This window comes from Protopterus annectens, chromosome 4.part0 (genome assembly GCF_019279795.1).
Source record: "Protopterus annectens isolate FY-2018-M chromosome 4.part0, PAN1.0, whole genome shotgun sequence".
In the NCBI taxonomy this organism is placed as follows: Eukaryota; Metazoa; Chordata; order Ceratodontiformes; family Protopteridae; genus Protopterus; species Protopterus annectens.
The window spans coordinates 310,847,568-310,867,961 of record NC_056733.1 but is presented as its reverse complement, the minus strand read 5'-3'; the positions used below and the strand labels follow the sequence as shown (position 1 = coordinate 310,867,961).

At 38.8% G+C, this 20,394-nt stretch overlaps 1 protein-coding gene across 1 annotated transcript in view; it reads right to left on the bottom strand.

Annotated features, from left to right (window-relative positions):
- PITPNB (phosphatidylinositol transfer protein beta) overlaps positions 1–20,394 on the bottom strand; it is an 862,947-nt gene that overhangs the window by 546,053 nt on the left and 296,500 nt on the right. The window contains exon 5 of the mRNA XM_044068302.1: positions 19,526–19,533. Within this exon, the coding sequence (XP_043924237.1) occupies positions 19,526–19,533 (8 nt within the window). The remainder of the gene's footprint in view (positions 1–19,525; positions 19,534–20,394) is intronic.

Sequence of the window (20,394 nt, the reverse complement as noted above, 5' to 3'; positions counted from 1 at the left end):
AGCCACCAAGTATAAGAGCAAGACACCAACAGGGAGGGAGGGTGGGACAAAATAGCCTAAGACAACACGCTATGAAAGTTTTTAAACAGAAAAAGATTTCTGAAGATTCTGAATAGACAAAGTGCTTTATATATATTAAATTATAAAAACAGTAATCTGTTAAAATAATCAAAAAATACTTATATTTTGTAGCTCAGTTGCGGTCAAACAACTTCTCCAGCCTGCACCAAAGACCAGAACAACAACTTTTTTTTTACAAGAACACAAAAGAACCAGCCCCCACTAGCCAAGAGATAATTACACAGAGTAAATGTTTCAGTTTATACAATAGCCTAAGACAACAAGCTATGAAAGTGTTTAAACAGAAAAAGATTTCTGAAGATTCTGAATAGACAAAGTGCTTTATATATATTAAATTATAAAAACAGTAATCTGTTAAAATAATCAAAAAATACTTATATTTTGTAGCTCAGTTGCGGTCAAACAACTTCTCCAGCCTGCACCAAAGACCAGAACAACAACTTTTTACAAGAACACAAAAGAACCAGCCCCCACTAGCCAAGAGATAATTACACAGAGTAAATGTTTCAGTTTATACAATAGCCTAAGACAACAAGCTATGAAAGTTTTTAAACAGAAAAAGATTTCTGAAGATTCTGAATAGACAAAGTGCTTTATATATATATTAAATTATAAAAACAGTAATCTGTTAAAATAATCAAAAAATACTTATATTTTGTAGCTCAGTTGCGGTCAAACAACTTCTCCAGCCTGCACCAAAGACCAGAACAACAACTTTTTTTTACAAGAACACAAAAGAACCAGCCCCCACTAGCCAAGAGATAATTACACAGAGTAAATGTTTCAGTTTATACAATAGCCTAAGACAACAAGCTATGAAAGTTTTTAAACAGAAAAAGATTTCTGAAGATTCTGAATAGACAAAGTGCTTTATATATATTAAATTATAAAAACAGTAATCTGTTAAAATAATCAAAAAATACTTATATTTTGTAGCTCAGTTGCGGTCAAACAACTTCTCCAGCCTGCACCAAAGACCAGAACAACAACTTTCTTACAAGAACACAAAAGAACCAGCCCCCACTAGCCAAGAGATAATTACACAGAGTAAATGTTTCAGTTTATACAATAGCCTAAGACAACAAGCTATGAAAGATTTAAACAGAAAAAGATTTCTGAAGATTCTGAATAGACAAAGTGCTTTATATATATTAAATTATAAAAACAGTAATCTGTTAAAATAATCAAAAAATACTTATATTTTGTAGCTCAGTTGCGGTCAAACAACTTCTCCAGCCTGCACCAAAGACCAGAACAACAACTTTTTTCTACAAGAACACAAAAGAACCAGCCCCCACTAGCCAAGAGATAATTACACAGAGTAAATGTTTCAGTTTATACAATAGCCTAAGACAACAAGCTATGAAAGTTTTTAAACAGAAAAAGATTTCTGAAGATTCTGAATAGACAAAGTGCTTTATATATATATTAAATTATAAAAACAGTAATCTGTTAAAATAATCAAAAAATACTTATATTTTGTAGCTCAGTTGCGGTCAAACAACTTCTCCAGCCTGCACCAAAGACCAGAACAACAACTTTTTTACAAGAACACAAAAGAACCAGCCCCACTAGCCAAGAGATAATTACACAGAGTAAATGTTTCAGTTTATACAATAGCCTAAGACAACAAGCTATGAAAGTTTTTAAACATAAAAAGATTTCTGAAGATTCTGAATAGACAAAGTGCTTTATATATATTAAATTAAAAACAGTAATCTGTTAAAATAATCTAAAATACTAATATTTTGTAGCTCAGTTGCGGTCAAACAACTTCTCCAGCCTCCACCAAAGACCAGAACAACAACTTTTTTTTTACAAGAACACAAAAGAACCAGCCCCCACTAGCCAAGAGATAATTACACAGAGTAAATGTTTCAGTTTATACAATAGCCTAAGACAACAAGCTATGAAAGTTTTTAAACAGAAAAAGATTTCTGAAGATTCTGAATAGACAAAGTGCTTTATATATATTAAATTATAAAAACAGTAATCTGTTAAAATAATCAAAAATACTTATATTTTGTAGCTCAGTTCTTGGTCAAACAACTTCTCCAGCCTGCACCAAAGACCAGAACAACAACTTTTTTACAAGAACACAAAAGAACCAGCCCCCACTAGCCAAGAGATAATTACACAGAGTAAATGTTTCAGTTTATACAATAGCCTAAGACAACAAGCTATGAAAGTTTTTAAACAGAAAAAGATTTCTGAAGATTCTGAATAGACAAAGTGCTTTATATATATTAAATTATAAAAACAGTAATCTGTTAAAATAATCAAAAATACTTATATTTTGTAGCTCAGTTGCGGTCAAACAACTTCTCCAGCCTGCACCAAAGACCAGAACAACAACTTTTTTACAAGAACACAAAAGAACCAGCCCCCACTAGCCAAGAGATAATTACACAGAGTAAATGTTTCAGTTTATACAATAGCCTAAGACAACAAGCTATGAAAGTTTTAAACAGAAAAAGATTTCTGAAGATTCTGAATAGACAAAGTGCTTTATATATATTAAATTATAAAAACAGTAATCTGTTAAAATAATCAAAAAATACTTATATTTTGTAGCTCAGTTGCGGTCAAACAACTTCTCCAGCCTGCACCAAAGACCAGAACAACAACTTTTTTACAAGAACACAAAAGAACCAGCCCCCACTAGCCAAGAGATAATTACACAGAGTAAATGTTTCAGTTTATACAATAGCCTAAGACAACAAGCTATGAAAGTTTTTAAACAGAAAAAGATTTCTGAAGATTCTGAATAGACAAAGTGCTTTATATATATTAAATTATAAAAACAGTAATCTGTTAAAATAATCAAAAATACTTATATTTTGTAGCTCAGTTGCGGTCAAACAACTTCTCCAGCCTGCACCAAAGACCAGAACAACTTCTTTTTACAAGAACACAAAAGAACCAGCCCCCACTAGCCAAGAGATAATTACACAGAGTAAATGTTTCAGTTTATACAATAGCCTAAGACAACAAGCTATGAAAGTTTTAAACAGAAAAAGATTTCTGAAGATTCTGAATAGACAAAGTGCTTTATATATATTAAATTATAAAACAGTAATCTGTTAAAATAATCAAAAAATACTTATATTTTGTAGCTCAGTTGCGGTCAAACAACTTCTCCAGCCTGCACCAAAGACCAGAACAACAACTTGTTTGTTACAAGAACACAAAAGGACCAGCCCCACTAGCCAAGAGATAATTACACAGAGTAAATGTTTCAGTTTATACAATAGCCTAAGACAACAAGCTATGAAAGTTTTAAACAGAAAAAGATTTCTGAAGATTCTGAATAGACAAAGTGCTTTATATATATTAAATTTTAAAACAGTAATCTGTTAAAATAATCAAAAAATACTTATATTTTGTAGCTCAGTTCTTGGTCAAACAACTTCTCCAGCCTGCACCAAAGACCAGAACAACAACTTTTTTTACAAGAACACAAAAGAACAAGCCCCCACTAGCCAAGAGATAATTACACAGAGTAAATGTTTAAGTTTATACAATAGCCTAAGACAACAAGCTATGAAAGTTTTAAACAGAAAAAGATTTCTGAAGATTCTGAATAGACAAAGTGCTTTATATATATTAAATTATAAAACAGTAATCTGTTAAAATAATCAAAAATACTTATATTTTGTAGCTCAGTTGCGGTAAAAAAACTTCCCCAGCCTGCACAAAAGACCAGAAGAAGAACTTTTTTACTACAAGAACACAAAAGAACCAGCCCCACTAGCCAAGAGATAATTACACAGAGTAAATGTTTCAGTTTATACAATAGCCTAAGACAACAAGCTATGAAAGTTTTAAACAAAAAGATTTCTGAAGATTCTGAATAGACAAAGTGCTTTATATATATTAAATTATAAAAACAGTAATCTGTTAAAATAATCAAAAAATACTTATATTTTGTAGCTCAGTTGCGGTCAAACAACTTCTCCAGCCTGCACCAAAGACCAGAACAACAACTTTTTTTACAAGAACACAAAAGAACCAGCCCCCACTAGCCAAGAGATAATTACACAGAGTAAATGTTTCAGTTTATACAATAGCCTAAGACAACAAGCTATGAAAGTTTTTAAACAGAAAAAGATTTCTGAAGATTCTGAATAGACAAAGTGCTTTATATATATTAAATTATAAAACAGTAATCTGTTAAAATAATCAAAAATACTTATATTTTGTAGCTCAGTTGCGGTCAAACAACTTCTCCAGCCTGCACCAAAGACCAGAACAACAACTTTTTACAAGAACACAAAAGAACCAGCCCCACTAGCCAAGAGATAATTACACAGAGTAAATGTTTCAGTTTATACAATAGCCTAAGACAACAAGCTATGAAAGTTTTAAACAGAAAAAGATTTCTGAAGATTCTGAATAGACAAAGTGCTTTATATATATTAAATTATAAAACAGTAATCTGTTAAAATAATCAAAAAATACTTATATTTTGTAGCTCAGTTATGGGTCAAACAACTTCTCCAGCCTGCACCAAAGACCAGAACAACAACTTTTTACAAGAACACAAAAGAACCAGCCCCACTAGCCAAGAGATAATTACACAGAGTAAATGTTTCAGTTTATACAATAGCCTAAGACAACAAGCTATGAAAGTTTTTAAACAGAAAAAGATTTCTGAAGATTCTGAATAGACAAAGTGCTTTATATATATTAAATTATAAAAACAGTAATCTGTTAAAATAATCAAAAATACTTATATTTTGTAGCTCAGTTGCGGTCAAACAACTTCTCCAGCCTGCACCAAAGACCAGAACAACAACTTTTTTTTACAAGAACACAAAAGAACCAGCCCCCACTAGCCAAGAGATAATTACACAGAGTAAATGTTTCAGTTTATACAATAGCCTAAGACAACAAGCTATGAAAGTTTTTAAACAGAAAAAGATTTCTGAAGATTCTGAATAGACAAAGTGCTTTATATATATTAAATTATAAAAACAGTAATCTGTTAAAATAATCAAAAAATACTTATATTTTGTAGCTCAGTTGCAGTCAAACAACTTCTCCAGGATGCACCAAAGACAGTGGACCCAAAGGATGAGGCCAAATCCAATTTGTAATGAGTGACAAACTTATGTGGTCTTGCCCAAGTAGCTGCTGCACAAATAGTATCAAATGGGAGCCTAGATCTAAAGGTGCATGAAGTAGTTACAACCCTAGTAGAGTGACCTTTAGCTTTTAACGGTAATTGCCTACCAGCTTGTTGATGAGCAAAGGATATGCAATCTCAAAGCCATTTTGAAAGAGTAATTTTTGAAACAGGTAAGCCTTTCCTTTTGTCAGAAAAGGAAACAAAAAGTTGATCAGATTTCCTGAATTCTTTGGTCCTGTGTATGCAGAATCTGAGTATCCTGTGGACATCTAGCTGATGAAATCTATACTCGGATTTATTAGAGTGGTTTGGAAAAAAACACAGGTAGCTCAATGGTAGTATTCAGGTTGTGCTCTGAGCATACCTTAGAAAGAAAGGAAGGGTTTGTCCTAAGAGAGAGACTATCTTTGTGAAAGATAATGTAAGGAGGTCGAATAGTTAGGGCTTGAAGTTCCGAGACTCTCCTAGCTGATGTTATAGCTACCAAGAACAGGGCTTTCCATGATAACAATTTTAAGTCCCGACAATGAGGATGGTTCAAAGGGTGCAGACATCAAAGATGAAAGGACTAAATTTAAGTCCCAGGGTTCTAAAGGTTGTTTTATTGGCAGCCTAAGACGAAGAACTCCTTTTAAGAAGGTTTTACAGAGGGAGTGTTACATAACTGGATTTCCCATGAAACCAAAATGGAAATTGGAAATGGCAGATAATTGAACTCTAACTGTAGTGGCTGCTGCTCCTTCATGAAAAATTTTGTTAGTAAGGATAAAACAGATTCTAAAGGAACTGTATATGGATCTAGACCCTGGTTCATAGCCCAAAGGAAAAACCTTTTCTATTTGTTAGAATATAGTTTCCGAGTGGAAGTTTTATGGGATGAAATTAGGATGCGTTTGACCATTGGGGATAAGGGAATGCACCTGGCTATACGTGGAATTGGAGCAGCCATGCTGTCAATTTGAGGGTGTGGATGAAAGGGTGGAACTGTCCCGATTGATGAATCAGGAGATCTGGAGATGGCTCCAGAATCCATGGTTCCTCCAAAAGGTAGGGTCACAGGAAAGGAAACAAAACTTGTCAAGGTCAGTAAGGAGCAATGAGGATCAAGGAACTCCTCAACTGTCTTGCTTTCTGTATTACTTTGGGTATGAGTGGAAAGGGAGGAAAGGCATAGAGAAGTCCCGGGGGCCAATCATGAACTAGAGCATCCCTGGGTGACATCCTCGGATGGGGAATGAGGGCAAAGCTGCTGCATTTGGTGTTCAGGTGAGTGCAAATATATCGCAGCAAGGCTGGCCCCATTTGTGAAAGATCTCTTTCGCAACCATTGGATTCAGGGACCACTCATGAGGCATCAGAATTGCTTGGCTGAGTTTGTCCGCTATTACGTTGGATTTCCCCGGGACATGTGTTGCTATCAGGAAGTGTTGAGTATCCATCGCCCATTTACAAACTCTTAAGGCCTCTCTGCAAAGTGGGTAAGACTTGGTTCCCCCTTGTTTGTTTATATACCACACGACAGACATGTTGTCTGACTGAATCGCAATCGTTCCAGTGGGAAGGGAGCTGTGAAGTGCTTGCAAAGCATATAGCACCACTCTCATCTCCAGAATGTTGATGTGCAAGTGGTTCTCGTGGTTTTGTGAAGTACCTTGAACTGTCTTTCCAGATAATGCCCCCCCACCCTATCTGGGAAGCGTCTGTGGTCAAAACTGCTTTCTTTTGGGGAGGAACAAGTGGACAACCTATGAAAAGTTGTTTCGTGTGTAACCACCATGTCAGATCCCTTTTGCATGCATTTGTTATTAATATCTGGTGAGACAATGGAAGGTCTTGCATCGACCACTGTGCAAACAGCATCCACTGGAGACTCCTCATATGTAGATGAGCAAGAGGAACTAATAAGATGGCAGAAGCCATAGTCCCTAGGACTTGAAGGACTACTCTGGCCTGGACTCTGTTTGTTTAATAAGGATCTGATCTGACTGCATAGAGATTCCACTCTTTCCTGTGTTAGCTTTACTGACATGGTGGTTGTGTCTATTTCTGAGCCTAGATATACAATATGCTGTGAGGGAGATAAGACTGACTTTTGCAAGTTGACAGTGATGCCTAGGCTGGCGCACAAGGATAGAGTCTCATCCCTGGTCCTTATGAGTTGATGCTTGGTGGAAGCAGTCAGAAGCCAGTCATCTAGGTACGGAAACACCTGGAATCCTTGACGTCTCAGGTGAGCCGTTACCACTGCCATGCATTTGGTAAACACTCTGGGGGCTGTAGTGAGGCCAAAGGGCAGTGTTCCAAACTGAAAATGGTTTGCTCCCAGCCGGAAGCATGTGTCTCCTGGAGCGCCTGTCCATTTTGATGTGGTAGTACGCATCCTGGAGATCGATTGAGCATATCCAGTTGTCTTTCCCGATAAAGGGAAATATCGACTGCAGAGTGGCCATTCGGAACTTTGATTATCTTACATGCTTGTTGAGCCTGCTGAGATCTAGAATTGATCTCCAGTCCCCTGTCTTTTTTGGAACTAAAAAGAATCGAGAGTAAGTTCTGGATCCTACTTGCTCTGCGGGGACTTCTTGGATGACTCTTTTTTGCAGCAACGAGATGACCTCTGATGTTGTACAGTCTAGTTGGATGGGTGGTACATCTGGAAGAGACCGGTTTGTTGGGGGTTCGGGAATCAGGTAACCTCTGGATATTACTGTGTGTACTCAATGATCTTAAGTGATAGTCAGCCAGATGCTTGGGTACAGCGATATACGACCCCTGACTGCCTCCAGAGGCAGTCGGGCAACCCTTCAGGGTCGATGGAAGGGACAATCAGAGAAAGCTTCTCTGTCTCCCTGATGTTGCGGACCTCCTCTGCCACCAGGGCGGCATCATCCATTATATCCTCCGCCTCTGCCCCTGGGGGAGGGTTGACCTTGTGCTTGAGGAAAACCTTTTTGGGATTTGTGGAACCACATTCTCCCTCCTGTATTACCCTTGGGATAGGGTCTGGACAGGAGAGAGAAACGGACTCCAACGGCAGATAAGGTTTTTCCTTCCTCTCGCACCTAGTCAAAGTCTCTCACTTGGGGTCCAAAAAGGGATGAACCATCAAAGGGAACATTAGTGAAGGAAGACTTGAAGGATTCCGTAAAATTACAAAGACGCATCCACGAATGTCTCCTGAGGGATATTCCTGCTGCGGCTGCCCTACTCGCTCCATCTGCCGCATATGAGATCAGCCTCATGGGGAATTAGCTATGGAAGTAAGGGTGGACGGCTGCGCGAAAACCTTGTCCATGGAAGCCAGAGCTACTGAACTATCTCCTAACTCTTTCAGGAGATTCCTCTGAAGATGAGTGAAATGAGTCAGGTAATTCAGCGATCTTAGTGTAAATGCCGCTGAAGAAAAAGTACGCTTCCCGTACCTATCCATTGTCCTGGACTCCTTGTTAGGAGGATGGATATTAGAAGACGTCTCAGATAATTCCTTTGTGGTGGCCGCTGCTACCACCATAGCATCAACTGGAACTCCCTTGCTAAGGAAAGACTTGTCCTCAGGTGCTGTCATAAATTTGTTTGGCCTCCTCGGGACGGCTTCCACTGAATCTGGAGAGGTCCATGCTTTCCGCGAAATGACCCCCAAAAGTTGGTCATAAGGCGGTGTCACCTAAGAGGTGGAATGTCGGGAGCCAAAGGCCTCAAGATAAATGGATTCATCCTCAATAGGGTTAGAGGTCTTCCAATTACCCCTCTAAGGATTTCTAGGATGTCAGGGAAGGAGACATCCTCAGAGGGAGATCTAGGGGACCCTTCTGATTCCTCTAAATCAGTGTCTGATGTGACAGACTCAGGGGAGTCGACATGTTTCCTCTTACATAACCTCCTCCGAGGGAGCTCTCCAGTGGGATAATCTGGGGAGGTCTCGGAAGAGGGGGTGCCTCTGATGGGGGTTACTTGGGCCTCTGGTTCCCTATGCTGTGGGGGTGGCGGGGGGGAGAGGTTGCTGCCCGCTGCTGGTGGGACACAGGTTCCAAAGGAATGGCTTTTGGCAGAGAATAAAGCCCTCTCTATAGCTTCAAAAGCCTTTCCCCCTGCTCCAAAGAAGGCCTCCACTCCAAGGGGTCAGATGGTCGACTGCTGGCAAGAGGGAACAGCTCCTAAGCAGAAGTGGGAGCCGAGCTGAGTTGAGCCAAGGCTCTGAGAGGGAGAGTCACTTCCGAAGAGAACCCAGGGTGACTGTCCCCCTTGGAGTCGACACGAGAGCGGCGGCTCCCAGAACCCTCTGCTCCAGACTGAGCCATCGAGGACAGAGTAATTGGTACGGGGGATGGCTCCGAGACCTTTGGGTCTGGTGGGGTGAATTTTCTAGCCAGAGCTGGATCCAAAAGCAACCTCTTCAACCACCCTCTCAAAGTCCTCATCTGATAGGGTCCTGGAGGATCTGGTGGAGACTGAAGAAGACCTCCTTCTCTCCAAAATAGGAGATCTCAAAATAGGAGATACAGTCTTGATGTCAGGCAAACTCTACGGTACCGAAGACTTGTCTCAGAACCGATGGAATGGACTGCACCGAAGATGAAGCAGAGCCCTGTGTAATTTCTTGAACTGTAGTGCTTTCTCTTCAGTTAAGTTCTAGGTCTTCAGCCTGGTCTCTGTGGACCTTAGATCTTTCTCTGATCACTGCTTGCAGCTGACTGTGGCAACCAGTGGCTTATGTTGTGGTCTGACTGTTTCAATGGGGATGACTTTGCAATTACTGATTCTATGCCAGTGTGCTTTCCTTACTAGAAGGAAGTCTACCAGAGTTGTATGTTGGCCACTCTTCTATGTGATCAAGTGACTCTCTGTTTCTGAACCAAGTGTTGGCTACTATCAAGCTATCTGCAAAGCAGAAATCTAGAATGGCTTCTCCTTTACTGCTATTGCCACACCCATGTGGGCCCAGGCAGTCCTGATATCCTTTTCTGTCTATCCCAATATATGCATCCAAGTGACCCATTTAGCTAGCAGGTCCTGTAACAGCTGTATGAATGCACTCTTTTCCTCATTATCACAGCCCTGCTGTGGGGCACCGTCGGAGACTATGAATGCTGTCCTATCATCATGCTGTACGCAAACTGTTATGACTATTGTTAATTCTAAGAATATCACTCAATGTTTTCTGAAGACTCTCCTTTATCAAAATTCCAAAAACGTTTCTAGCCAGTCCTGCACCCGAGTAGTCCCAAGTCAAGTGGCTTTGCTGCACTGCCCTTCCATCTTGTCACCTGGATACACAGGATGTTCACCTTCTTCCTTACTATGATGTCATCTACTTCCAAGCTTTGTCCTGTCAGTGAGTCTACACTGAGTGTGGTAATTCTTAGTTAATGTTTGGCAGGCTGATCAGTTTTATGTCCAGCTTTCACTCAAGAGTGCTATCCCAGGTAACCCAAGCTGGGAAACTGGTCTGGTAGATACTTGAATATTAAATTTAGCTTTAGTGTTAATTCACCATCAGCATTACAGATCCCTGGATGGAGAACAAAGAAAGGCAAACTGATCACTGCTAGTAAAATGTGATACTATAAGTTTCACATTGCCAGTGTTCCTGAGTGCCCCCTAGAACTGCATGAATTAATCTAGCAAACATCTCAAAGATACTCTAGAATAGATTCTAGTGCATTCCCTAATAGCAATCTATTACAATACTAGGAAATGCATTGGAATCCTTGATAAGATGAAAAATAGACAATGAAGCCCTTGAACATGAATGATACTGGGAATAAACTGCAAATAGAGCATAACATTTTCTTCGAGAGTTTTGGTATCAGGTTAAGAGGGACTATTAAGAGAGGACTGCTAGAGATATGGATACTGTATTTTTTAGTGTTTTCAATATCTCTTTGGCAATTTAAGAAATACTAGAGACGGTCCTTACTTGTGAAAACAAACCTCTCACTGAAGCATTTGCAAGAGAAGACATTCACAGTCTCTCTATATATAGATTTAATATGACACATTTCTATGAGGTTTTCTATTTTCACATTTATTTACTTCTAAATACTGCTGGTTATGCAGTTAGCCTAACCATTTAGTCTAGTGACACAAATACACAAAGATGGAGAAGAGAAGTCTGACTATGGAGGTCAAAGCTAGAATCGGGGGCTGCAGCCAGTTTATACAGTGCGTTAGGATGCACTGTGTGAAAGAAAAATGCCAAAGAAACTGAAATAAGGTGTACAAAGTAGTGGCACAGGAATCTGGACAGTGAAAGAAAAGCTGTTGAGGAAGCTAGAGGTGATAGAAATGAGGTGCATAAGATGGGTCGCATGATGCATACTGTGGGACAAACAAACAAATGATTACATCAGAACAGAAGCCAAAGTAGCTCTAATTGCAAAGGAAGTCAAATAGATTAAGGTGGTTTAGGCATATGTACAGGAAAGCAGAAGATAATCTGGTGAAGATTTGGGAGACTTAGAAAGATGGCAAGAGCGCCTCACAGCAAGAGGTTCCCCGGTTCGATTCTCGGCTGGGGTGCCTTCTGTGTGGAGTCTGCATGTCCTCCCTGTGGTCGCGTGGGTTTCCTCCAGGTGCTCCAGTTTCCTCCCACATCCCAAAAACATGCAGTAGGTGGATTGGACACTCTAAACTGGCCCTAGGTGTGAGTGTGTGCATGTGTGTGCCTTTTGTGGAAGGTTGGGCGCCAGGCTGGCAACTCGACACCATAAACCTCCACTGCCAATCATAAGCGGACAGATGATCTGCTGTGGCGACCCCTAACCGGGAAAAGCTGAAAGAAGAAGAAGAGAAAGATGGCAAGAGAAAACAAAACATCCACAAAAGAGATGGAAGGACTGTGCAAGAGAAGATCTGTGACAGTCAGGCAAGATTTGTCGGAAAGGCTAAGAGAGAAGCACTGAATTGAGAGAGAGAGAGAGAGAGAGGTGGCAACAGTTGATGCAACACCCCAACCTCAGGAAGAAAAAAAAAAAAAAAAAAACAGGGAAAAGGGGAGATTATTATGATGATGAGGAATGGTCAATTAGTTTTCCATTACCCTGTCTAATGCAATTAAGTACCTCAGCAATTATTGTGAGAATTTTAAAGACCCAAATTATAATTTGCATACATTTAAAGGCATATTCTACATTTTAAATATGCAATATATTATTAACTACCCCCTTCACTTTTGGACTTGAACACACTTGCTGTAAGGCCTTGATAAGAAAATCATAAACCCTTATTAGCAAGTCTAGGTATGCCTGAACAGCATACTGAAAACACTGGTGTAAATAGTACCCAGGGGCACAATTTTGTATTGCCTTTTTGCCTCTTACTCGGCCATTGTAATTGGACACAATCTGTGTCTAACTATCTTACGGGCATTACTTTAGAGATTAAAAGGCCCACAACACAGCCCACCCAGTCAATTATTTGATTTATCTGTCTGAACATTATTTAACTTTCAACTGATGTAGCACAAAAGGTGCCCCTCAACTTTAACCTCCTGGAATAATACTGCTCCAAAACCTCCTGGAATAATACTGCTCCAAAACCTGCCTTTGCTACATCACAATACAACTTTAATTCTTTAGTAAACTCAGGAGTGACTAACAGTGCTTAAGAACATATTAATCCTTTCAATCCAGTAAATGTTCTATCTGACTCAAGAAACCGTCACACTGACAGACGCTTTTCATTTTTGTGAGATCTGTCAAAGGAAGGACAATAGCAGCGAAATTAGGCACAATAAAGGTCTTCAACTCTTTTTTGGTAGAGTAGAGGCTGTTCTTTTTATAATCTCTGTGTTTTGTTGTTCTTGTTTCACCACCCCTCTTCCTATAAAGTTTGTCACATGTAGGATTCTAGCATGCCCATTTACTTTATTTTAGCATTCAGTCAACCCTGCTTGTCTTATACATTCTACCACATTCCACAGCTTGGATAACCAGGACTCCTAGACCCTCTGACTGAATGACCATATCATCTAGATATGCACCAGCAGATCATGAGTGTGACCTTAGTACGTCATTCATCAGTCTCTGACAGGTGGTGCGAGCTCCATGTAAACCAAACGGCAGCACTGCCTATTGAAGTAAAGCTTCATATGTTAACAAAAGGCTGTTCTGTCTTTAGTAGAAGAGGAAAATAAAATCTGTCAGTACCTCTTTATCAAAACAAATATCAATTATCTTGATTTTCTCCGTCAGCTCAACTCTGGGCATTAGAATAAATACATTTCAGAATCTGATACTGCCATCAGGGTTAGGAACTGCCAGTATCTGGATACTCCATTCACTCTGACTTCTACTGGTCTTGATTTCATTACCTTTTGAACTTCTTTTATTACATGTTTTTGTGGCTTTAGTACTTTGTAAGGTTTTAGAATAACATTCACTTCAAGTGTTGCCTCTATGTTATGCACAAGTGTTGCCTCTATGTTATGCTCTATCAGTTTAGTTCTATCATATATTTCTGAGAACACCCCTTTATTTCTGAACAGATTTTCCTTTATGTCTTTCTTTTGTAGGATTCCCCAAACTATACCTTCAGGTAAACCTTCTCTGGTCTCTTCCTTAAGAATTTCAGCTTGAACACTAACTATGCACCTTTCTTGGTTTTTAAAAAGTACATTAATGTGAAAACATTTGCTTTCTCTTTTCTGGCCATCTAACTGCATAATTCACTGCATTTAGCCTTGTGTAATTCACTGCATTTAACCTTTCAACCATCTCAAAGGAGCCAGAAACTTGCTTTTGTGGTAGATATTAATGGCATTCTTATTACAGACTCATTGTTATATGTATTGGGCTTTTTCCGTGTGCTTCTTTACTACAAGCAAAATGAGCTTGAGTACATCTATAAACTAACGTAACATTCTTTTACAGTTTTAAATGGTATCTTCTATTCTTCGAGCTTTCGTTAGCAACACCAAGCAGACCTCTGAAATGCCTGCCATAAAAAGAGTTAAAATCGGACAAACCAAGCTGAAGCTTTTTGCATCTCTTATCACAAATATCAAGGAGGATAATAATTCATCCCAGTTCTTTCCATTTGCACCAATTACTTTTCTTAGCATGAATATCAGTATTCTATCAAACCTCTGTACTACACCATCAGTCTAAAGAAGGTAATTCTTTTCACATCCTCCGTAATATTTTACAGTGAGGAAACTCTTTTCCTATTCTAACATCATGAGTTAGTTCAGGAACCACAGCTACCAGATGCAAAAAGTTTCCACGGAATTGCTGCAATTTACATGTGTGACTAGATATTGTTATTTATAGCTGAATAAAGATGAATCGCATCATTCGCTTGTTATTAATTTCATACTTACTTACAGAGGGACTTTTGAGAAGAGCAATTATGCTTCCAAAATCACATAAAGCTTGAACTTCTCTTTTTTTTCTAGAAACACAGTGTACCTCACTAACTTGTTTACGATACAACTGCAGAATGGTAACTCAATACTAGCTTCTGTTTTATGATACTCTGTAGAAATAAGTTTCATCTGTGGCATGCACATCAGTTTTCACATGTCTGATACTGGTATCGTTCTGAATACTAGTGGAACAGAATATGGTTGTGACTCCTCCCTACATATCTAAAACAAGTTAATTTAGTACTGACACGGTTTCTCAGAAAACTGCACTTTTCTTACTGCAAATTTACATTTAGAAGCAGACAGTTACGTTTTAAGCGATGGGTCATTACCTAAATCCAGCTCGTCAGACTTCTTTGGATCACTTTGTACCACCCATTTTCTTACATAAATGGACACTGCTCATTCAAACGTGTCCACTGGAAGTTACTGCAACATTTCATTTTATCATCATCATGCAGATCTAACCATTGTTTTACAAAGACTTTCACATCAGACATCCAAGCTGTTACTAGTTTGTAAGTCTTGACTGTCTCATTTTGACCATTTACAGCTTGCACTTCAAAAAATTCCCCAGCAACATCTAAGAATTATTTTCAGCTTTTCATAGTCAGTGTAATCGGTCCCTCTCAAGACACATACAAGTTTTTTCAATCCCCCCCCCAGCTGGGAATAATTAATTTTGGTGCATTCTGACTTATTCCAGTTTTTGTGTGTGGTATACATTTCAAAAACTATCAATTTCATATTTTCTTAGTTTTTTAATAGCCACAACATCAGCCAATTGTTGCTAGAACTGTACATGCTTCTCTTTATTTTCTACCTTAGATTCTACTGATGATTTTGATAAATCCATGCCTTTAGGACAGAAACACAGCAGGAAGATACAGTTCTTGTCAGATAAGTAAGCACACACCAGGTAACCATCCTCACTCCCGGATAAGAGTTTTATAATGGAAATAATTTGCTAGCTGTTGTTCTCGTTTTTCAACACCAAACTGCAGAAAAGTGCAGGTTTTAGTACTTTATCTTCTTTAGCATAGCAGCAAAACATCTCTTAGGAAGTCATGTTTCTTGCTTCAAAAAATCCTCAAGAAAAATTAACTCAAATAGTTTAAGCACTTGGTAGTAAAATATTAGTGAAGAGATGTTATTTGGGAATTCCTTGGCCACGCTGTCCACAGATATACCACCAGTGTTAATTCTGTAACACTAGCATCAGTAACACATAAAAACACAGGGCTATTTTTAAAGATGAAATTAAACAGCTCACTATGGCTTTGCACAGTTAACCTTACAGGTATTTATATTACTTGCACATCATTTTAGATATCAGATCCTCTTCTTCTTTAGGCTGCTCCCGTAAGGAGTTACCATCATCTGTTTCCATTTCTTCCTGTCCTCTGCATCTTGCTCTGTCACACCAACCACCTGCATGTCTTCTCCCATCACATCCATAAACCTTATCTTAGGCCTTCCTCTTTTCTTATTACCCGGCAGCTTCATCCTTGGCATCTTTTTCCCAATATACTCTGCATCCCTCCTCAGCACATCCAAATCAATGTAATCTTGCCTCTCTGGCTTTGTCTCCAAACCTTCCAACCTGGGCTGACCCTCTAATATACTTATTCCTAATCCTGCCCGCCCTCGTCACACCCAGTGCAAATCTTAACATCTTTAATTCTGCCACATCCAGCTCTGACTCCTGCCTTTTTGTGAACGCCACGGTCTCCAACCCATATAACACAGCTGGTCTCACTACCCTCTTGTAGACATTCCCTTTCACTCTTACTGGTACTCGTCTGTCACAAATCACTCTTGACACTCTTCTCCACCCACCCATCCTGCCTGCACTCTCTTCTTCACCTCTCTTCCACACTCACCATTACTGTGAACTGTTGATCCCAAGTATTTAAACTCATCCACCTTCACCACCTCTACTCCCTGCATCCTCACCATTCCTCTATCCTCCCTCTCATTCACACACATATATTCTGCCTTAGCCCTGCTGACCTTCATTCCTCTTCTCTCTACAGCATATCTCCACCTCTCCAGGGTCATACCAGATATCAGTCTTTATTGGCAACTCTTATCACTTTTATTCCTACAAGCTCAGACCCATGCAACCCTTAAAACAATCAGGCTCTAGGTTAAAGTTCACAGTGGCAGGCCACTGCTAGGCTTTCATTTCAGCTCTACATACACTCTTCATTTGATCTGCCCTCAGGCCATATTCAACACATGCCCTGAATGGGCCGTCAAACACCAGGCATCACAACTCTTCAAGAAGAGCCCCTGGTATACCCTCAGTGGTTCTCCTACTTGAGGGATATTCTTCCTTTTTTCCATTTTTCAAGCAACAGACCTTTATACAATACTAATAAGCAGGGAATGCATTTTTCATTACCCTATTTAATACAATCAGTTACTTCTCTAATAATCTTCAGACTTTTAATGACAAGTTACAGGGCACACACCTTTAAAAGATACAGTCTGCATTTCTAAAGAACAAGATATCAAAAAGCAAACAGCAGATAGTGGAAGTGAGCAACTGATGATGTTATTTCCCCCTTTGGGGAGGAAGGAGGAGATTTAACAGACTCCACGACTGGCTCCCAGTGAAGGCTGAAGTAGGAGTTGCATCAAGACATCCACACCTGCCAAAGTTGTGCATTAGCATGGGAGAGTTTGCACACATGGTAGGTTGCATTGTGGGAAAGAGAGGACATCCGGTTGTTGTAGGAGTTAGTGTACAGGTCAGCAGGAAAATTATTTGACCAATGTCATGCCTACAAGATAGCCTCTTCTCTGGATGTCTTTTACCTCTGAAACTGGATGCTGCAGGTAAGGAGCCACTAGCTAACTCTACAGTGTAGCCTGCACATTCAAGCAAGGGATGATGGTGGGGCAAGAGGTTAGCAAAGGAAGAATGAGGGAATGACAGTGTGGGAGAAGGGGTTGACATTTTTCAGGCAGTGAGGGCAAAAAAATGCACTTGTAGAAAAGAATATTCTAGCTCTTATAGGTAACAAATAAAAATATTGTTTCAAAGCAGTGAAATCTCATCACTGAGCAGAGTAACCATTTTCTCATATGTCACAGGTCAGTGATACAGAGGAATGACTGAGGATAGACTATCCTCATAAAAAAAAGAGCTCTTAAAGGCTTCAAAGTATAGGGTAGATTTAATGACATTAAAAAAGATCAGTTAAACAGTTGATTGTTATCCCCTCAATTTTACTCCCTCGACGTTATCTTTTCTTGACTGTATTTCCATTTATCTAACTTTATTGAATCACATTTACTGAGGTTGCTATTTCAAACCATACATAATGTGAGGTTATATTTATTTAGCAAGGGGGTTTGTGGGCTGAAGTTCCCCATATGGGAGGTACCCATAAGCAAAGAATACTAGTGGCGATTTGTAGTATGTAGGTCAGGTGAGTTTTTGATCCTTTTGAATCAACATGTTTGTTTTCCTTAGCTATGGCATCATGATCTTGTACAGGACTTCAAGTGTATCTTTTTTTTTAGTAATTATAAAACTGCCAGAAGCAAGTTGAATGATGGAAAATGGAATCAAAATGGCATTTTTAAAGCCACAAGAACTGAATTCAAAATGAGTTGATGTTTGTTCTGCATACTGATACTCTCAAACATGACAGAACTCGCTTCATGCAGTGGAAAATAGCTGTTGGGAAAAATGGATAAATAACAGCTGAAGCTGTTAAATGAGAAGTCCAAGAAAGAGACCTGCTGTGCTGCTGCAAATGTCCTCCTTAACAACAATAAATCAGAATCTGCATATCTTATTTTATCACTGTTAACTGGGGGTAGAACACTGATCCTCACTGTTAACTGCGGGTAGAATACTAATCCCAGTGGACCATTTACTAGTTCAGCCTGGATAATTACACATATAAGAAGTGAACTAAGCAATGACAATATTTAATACAAATGAAATAAAGACAAATGAGTGACATATCAAGCATTTTACAAAGACAGTAATGAAAAGCAATAAAGTAATACTTAAGTAATCCAAGACAACGGAGTGAAATATCAAGCGTTAAGCATCTAGTAAAAGCAGGGAAATAAAACACTGAAATAACAGGAGTGACAGAAGTATAATACATTGATGTATATTTCAGTAGCAGGAAAAAAGGGCAGATATGAACTGCTCTTTGAACAGAAGCAGTACAACAAAGTTCACTGCATGGTAAAGTGAGTGACAGAAAGCCAGCATATGGGAAGAAATTAGGGAGAGGAAACAAAAAGGGGTAAGAGATGACAGCGGACAGAATATAACCCATACAGCTTAGGCTACTGCAACAGTGATCTAAGGATAAACATCTGAGTAGCTGTTGGCTCACCTATCCTTGGGTAAAGGTTCTACCAAGACCTGCAACTTGAGCTCCTCCTGGTGGAGGGTCAGGCAATAAAAAGTAGTGCACATACTATAGCCAAAATCAGGGAGGGCAGTACTTTATATTCCAGTTTCAAGAAGTGTATAGGCAAGTAAGAAAAATATTATAACAATAATCCCTTTTACTTTTATAGTGAGTAAAGGCAGCATCCAGATATGTAATGTTAGCCAGGGTCATGCTGCTGTACAGAACATATTCTGAAGAGGCTGTCTCCTCTGGCTGCCACATATAAGAATGTAACCATATGTGGTGTTTTCTGAAATTTTTACACTACTTTTATAAAAACAGATATGAATATAGAGATAGGCATATCACTACTTGGACATTTTTTTCAATGGGCTTAGTTCTGTTGCAATTATACCTTCCACTTACACACATCTATGAAAAGAAGACTATGAAATAGCTAGGTTAGTATTGCACTATAATTACAGAAGTGGCAACAATGGCCGTCATTGAAACAAATCCTAAAAACTTCACTGTGGCATGCAAGCATTAATGTTACACAATATGAAACCAAATACTCACCGTCACAACTGGAGCGCAAGGGCACACATGGAAAGAAAAGAAAAAAATGTATTCAGCCACACATAAATATATATGACAGAAATGCAAAGCAGCAAAGTACTTTACTGTTCAAACAAGTAAGATAAATATGGTTAATGTAACAGTATTAATGCAACACTTTAATAAATGAACAAAGTATGACAATCCATTTAAAAATGCAAATTATTTAAGAAGCCTTGGCACTGCTGTAGATAGTTTCAAACACCAAATACTTTTTTAATGCAAAAAAAAAAAAAAAAAAAACAGCTCTTCATTGCACAGCAACTCTATAGAATATAGCAATTCTCATGTTAGTAATGCAAATAATTTCACAGATGTCCCCATCAAACAAGATATAAATAATCAGTTAGACTCACAAATAAAGTCACTTTTCCTTTTTAGCAGTAAGTATGCAATAATGCATAATGAGGTATATTATACCATTGAGGCATATTCAATGACTGCCACTGCCTTTGAAGATCCATGCTGCCGTTATTGCTTACACTAGAGTCTTTCAGCATGCATTACCAATGAATATGCTTTATGAGGTTTTTTTTCGTGTCCAGTGTTACACAAACAAGCCCATAATAAATAAGACCACAGGCTTCTTGTAAGACAAATAATTTGTTTCAGAACATAAGCCAGTTTTCCACAGACTTCGCACTATGGATGTTTATTAACAAGGACACCCATCCATATCTGCTGGACTCCATTTTTGACTTAATTCCATAATTAAAAAATTGTAGGTTATTGCTTGGGACTCATCCACTGCACAGAAATATATTTTTCAGAATAGGCTTACCTCCAGCTATGCCCTTGCTAAACAGAAAAACTGTGGCATTAATGCATGC